The sequence below is a fragment of the Hemitrygon akajei genome, unplaced genomic scaffold, assembly GCF_048418815.1.
Source record: "Hemitrygon akajei unplaced genomic scaffold, sHemAka1.3 Scf000159, whole genome shotgun sequence".
In the NCBI taxonomy this organism is placed as follows: domain Eukaryota; kingdom Metazoa; phylum Chordata; class Chondrichthyes; order Myliobatiformes; family Dasyatidae; genus Hemitrygon; species Hemitrygon akajei.
This window is the reverse complement of record NW_027332045.1, coordinates 749,632-754,916: the sequence shown is the minus strand read 5'-3', so window position 1 is coordinate 754,916 and position 5,285 is coordinate 749,632. Positions and strand designations below refer to the sequence as shown.

General features: G+C 48.6%; 1 protein-coding gene across 1 annotated transcript; it reads left to right on the top strand.

Annotated features, from left to right (window-relative positions):
• The first annotated feature begins 548 nt into the window (after positions 1-548).
• On the top strand, positions 549-4,507 carry LOC140724083 (uncharacterized). Its single transcript, XM_073038565.1, has one exon. It carries the CDS (start codon positions 1,048-1,050, stop codon positions 3,913-3,915), a length of 2,868 nt encoding a protein of 955 aa, XP_072894666.1. The 5' UTR covers positions 549-1,047; the 3' UTR covers positions 3,916-4,507.
• The last annotated feature ends 778 nt before the right edge of the window (positions 4,508-5,285 follow it).

Sequence of the window (5,285 nt, the reverse complement as noted above, 5' to 3'; positions counted from 1 at the left end):
GGAGATGAAGCATTATCTCATACCATCTGGTAATGTGTTCTGTCTCTGAAATCAAGTTTTCTGTTGTAACTCAGTGAAATCCACTGGAACCGGGGTGCTGTGAACACACCAGCATTTGTTCACTGGAGATCAGTTCTTCAACTGCATTCAAAACTTCAAAACTACAAGGGATTCAAAACTTCTGACTTTCTGAATTGTCAGAGAATTGATTGTAGTCAGGTATCATTCTCCTTCTCTCAGTGTGGGAAGGGATTCACTCACAGCCTACCCACAGACTCGCCAGTGAGTTCACCGTGGTGAGATATCATTCTCCTTCTCTCAGTGTGGGAAGGGATTCACTCACAGCCTACCCACAGACAGGCCAGTGAGTTCACCGTGGGGAGATATCATTCTCCTTCTCTCAGTGTGGGAAGGGATTCACTCACAGCCTACCCACAGACAGGCCAGTGAGTTCACCGTGGGGAGATATCATTCTCCTTCTCTCAGTGTGGGAAGGGATTCACTCACAGCCTACCCACAGACAGGCCAGTGAGTTCACCGTGGGGAGATATCATTCTCCTTCTCTCAGTGTGGGAAGGGATTCACTCACAGCCTCCCCACAGACTGGCCAGTGAGTTCACCGTGGGGAGAGGCCATTCACCTACTCTGTGTGAGGGAGGGGAACTACTCAGTCATCCAGCCTGAAGATACATCAGCAAGTTCACACCAGAGTGAGATGCTCCACCTATTCTGCAAGTGGGAAGCAATTCGTTCTATTGTCGATGCTGAAGATATATCCTAAAGTTCACCAGTGAGAGGACATTGACCTGCTTGGATGGTGGGAAGACATTCACACGCTCAAACAGACCACAGTGACACCAATGAGTTCACACCGGGGAGAAGCCATTCACCTGCTCTGAATAGGGGAACGGGTTCACTCAATCATCTCAACTGGATGAACAGCAGCGAGTTCACATTGAGAAGAGGCCGTTCAGTTGTTCAGACTGTGGGAAGAGATTCACTCACTCGTCCACACTACATAGACACCAGCGAGTTCACACTAGGGAGATGCCATTCACAAGCTCAGACTGTGAGAAGGGATTCACCCAGTCATCTCAACTGAAGTCCCATCAGCGAGTCCACACTGGGGAGAAGCCGTTCACTTGCTCTGAATGTGGGAAGGTATTCGCTCAGTCATCTGAACTGAAGTCCCATCAGCGAGTTCATACTGGGGAGAAGCCGTTCACCTGCTCTGAATGTGGGAAAGGATTTGTTCGGTCATTTGAACTGAAGTTACATCAGCGAGTTCACACTAGTGAGAGGCCGTTCACCTGCTCTGAGTGTGGGAAGGGATTTGTTCGGTCATCTGAACTGAAGTCCCATCAGCGAGTTCATACTGGGGAGAAGCCATTCACCTGCTCTGAATGTGGGAAAGGATTTGCTCGGTCATCTCAACTGAAGGTACATCAGCGAGTTCACACTGGGGAGAGGCCGTTCACCTGCTCTGACTGTGGGAAGGGATTCACTCACTCGTCCAGCCTACAGAAACACCAGCGAGTCCACACTGGGGAGAAGCCGTTCACATGCTCTGAATGTGGGAAACGATTCACCCAGTCATCTCAACTGAAGGTACATCAGCGAATCCACACTGGAGAGAAGCCGTTCACATGCTCTGAATGTGGGAAAGGATTCACCCAGTCAACTCAACTGAAGTTACATCAGAGAGTCCACACCGGGGAGAAGCCATTCACTTGCTCAGAATGTGGGAAAGGATTCATTCGTTCATCTCAACTCCTGAGACACCAGCAAATTCACACTGGGGAGAAACCATTCATCTGCTCAGACTGTGGGAAGGGATTCACTCACTCGTCCAGCCTACAGAGACACCAGCGAGTTCACACTGGGGAGAAGCCGTTCACATGCTCTGAATGTGGGAAAGGATTCACCCAGTCATCTCAACTGAAGGTACATCAGCGAATCCACACTGGAGAGAAGCCGTTCACATGCTCTGAATGTGGGAAGGGATTCACTCACTCGTCCAGCCTACAGAAACACCAGCGAGTTCACACTGGGGAGAAGCCGTTCACATGCTCTGAATGTGGGAAAGGATTCACCCAATCAGCTCAACTGAAGTTACATCAGAGAGTCCACACCGGGGAGAAACCATTCACTTGCTCAGAATGTGGGAAAGGATTCATTCGTTCATCTCAACTCCTGAGACACCAGCAAATTCACACTGGGGAGAAACCATTCATCTGCTCAGAATGTGGGAAGGGATTCACTGATTCAGTTCATCTGAAAGAACATCAGTTTGTTCACACTGTGGAGAGGCCGTTCACCTGCTCAGACTGTGGGAAAGGATTCACTCGGCGTTTTAGTCTATTAACGCACCAGTTAGATCACAGTGAGGAGAAACCATTCACATGCTCTGAATGTGGGAAAGGATTCACCCAGTCCTCTCAACTGAAGTTACATCAGCGAATCCACACTGGGGAGAAACCATTCACATGCTCTGAATGTGGGAAAGGATTCACCCAGTCATCTCAACTGAAGTTACATCAGCGAATCCACACTGGGGAGAAGCCGTTCGTCTGCTCTGAATGTGGGAAAGGATTCACTCAGTCATCTCAACTGAAGACACATCAGCGAGTTCACTCTAGTGAGAGGCCGTTCACCTGCTCTGAGTGTGGGAAGGGATTTGTTCGGTCATCTGAACTGAAGTTACATCAGCGAGTTCACACTAGTGAGAGGCCGTTCACCTGCTCTGAGTGTGGGAAGGGATTTGTTCGGTCATCTGAACTGAAGTCCCATCAGCGAGTTCATACTGGCGAGAAGCCGTTCACCTGCTCTGAATGTGGGAAAGGATTTGTTCGGTCATCTGAATTGAAGGTACATCAGCGAGTTCACACTGGGGAGAGGCCGTTCACCTGCTCTGACTGTGGGAAGGGATTCACTCACTCGTCCAGCCTACAGAAACACCAGCGAGTTCACACTGGGGAGAAGCCGTTCACATGCTCTGAATGTGGGAAACGATTCACCCAGTCAGCTCAACTGAAGTTACATCAGAGAGTCCACACCGGGGAGAAGCCATTCACTCGCTCAGAATGTGGGAAAGGATTCATTCGTTCATCTCAACTCCTGAGACACCAGCAAATTCACACTGGGGAGAAACCATTCATCTGCTCAGAATGTGGGAAGGGATTCACTCACTCGTCCAGCCTACAGAAACACCAGCGAGTTCACACTGGGGAGAAGCCGTTCACATGCTCTGAATGTGGGAAACGATTCACCCAGTCAGCTCAACTGAAGTTACATCAGAGAGTCCACACCGGGGAGAAGCCATTCACTCGCTCAGAATGTGGGAAAGGATTCATTCGTTCATCTCAACTCCTGAGACACCAGCAAATTCACACTGGGGAGAAACCATTCATCTGCTCAGAATGTGGGAAGGGATTCACTCACTCGTCCAGCCTACAGAGACACCAGCGAGTTCACACCGGGGAGAAGCCGTTCACATGCTCTGAATGTGGGAAAGGATTCACCCAGTCAGCTCAACTGAAGGTACACCAGCGAGTCCACACCGGGGAGAAGCCGTTCACCTGCTCTGAATGTGGGAAGGGATTCACCCAGTCAGCTCAACTGAAGGTACATCAGCGAATCCACACTGGAGAGAAGCCGTTCACATGCTCTGAATGTGGGAAACGATTCACCCAGTCAGCTCAACTGAAGGTACATCAGCGAATCCACACTGGAGAGAAACCATTCATCTGCCCAGAATGTGGGAAGGGATTCACCGATTCAGCTCAGCTGAAAGAACATCAGCTTGTTCACACTGGGGAGAGGCCGTTCACCTGCTCTGAATGTGGGAAAGGATTCAGTCGTTCATCTCAGCTCTCGAGACATCAGCAAACTCACACTGGGGAGAAACCATTCTGAGGAAATGCGGATATATAAAAAATCATTTTGAACCCAAGTAACCTCCAGCTAAAAGAATAAGTAGGACTGAATAGGAATTTTTGAACAAAAGTAAACTCTGTCTTCAGCAGTTAAGAAAGTAAACGGCTTATACTGGTTTCCTTTTAATTGTCAGAGGGACATTGAGAATTTGATAATGTATATTGTACCCGTGTTTGAGTAAGCACTCATTGATAAGGACAGCAATGAACATCTGTCTGGAATGAAGTCAGGACCTTGCAAAGGGAATAGCTGATAAGGACTGGACTGTATATCCATCTATATTCAAGCCTTGAGTTAGTGCACTCTGTTATCTAAGACATTAAGTTTTGCACCAACAGACTTGGTGGGCGTACCAGTTCTAATAGCAGCTTGCAACAGTGATGTATGGGACTTACTATGTATGAATATACTGCTGTAACCTGACTGAGAGAGTCCACTTGTCAGATGGTTGGCAGCACTGACATGCCTTCCCTTTGTTAACTGGGTCTCAAACTCTTGCAAGAGAATCCAATAAACTGTGGTGCCGAGAGGAAACTGGTCTCCCGAGTTTTATTCAGATTCGACTTTAACATTGGGCGTCACGAACAGGATCCCAATACAGAGAGTGCGAAGCAGACAGACTGAGTAAGCGGCCGGACCACTCCGGGGACTGCGGAGACCGACCGGGCGCCCAACGGGTATTTCACCTTTTGTCGCTCTCCGGTAGTTCCTTTGGAGGCACGGTTCCTCGCCGAGGGCTACTTGCATACCTTGACGGGATCGGGAAAGTATCTGTCGGAAGACTTGTAGAAGCTAGGCAAATGTTATTAATTGAGTAGGAGTCGGATCCTGGTAAATATATTAATTGAGCAGAAGAAGGTACCAGGTAAATTTTAGTAACTGGGCAGGAGACAGACGGGCTGGGTAAATTTATCAATTCAGCAGGTGGTGCCTGCTGGGTGAATTTATCTGATTGTTAATCGAGCAGGAGGCTTTGTGCTGGGTAAATTACTTAGAGGGCATGGAGTCGAGTGATACGAGTGGGCCGAGAGCAGCCCTACACAATGTGTGTGAGAGTTTTCCAGACAAGGAAAAAGATTTGTGAATGTTGACTGCAGCGCTGAATAAAAAGATTGGGGGGGAAAATGTGGCCGCTGAGCGGGAGCCTGCGATATCACCTCTTGAGAACAAGCAGTAAATTTAATATGGAAGAAGAACTGTGGGAAGAAGTGGAAATTGTTGAAAAGGCAATGGAAGGATAAGGCAGATGCAAAGTGGAACAGTACATGATGAGCAAGTTGGAGGGATAATGCGTGTGACAAAGGGAGAGAGGTACGTACTGCAGAAGGATGCGAGTCGCTAAAGGCGGA

Bases quoted from the DNA above. Each gene is read 5' to 3' on its own strand.
- LOC140724083 (XM_073038565.1), top strand. From the start codon at position 1,048: ATGCCATTCACAAGCTCAGACTGTGAGAAGGGATTCACCCAGTCATCT.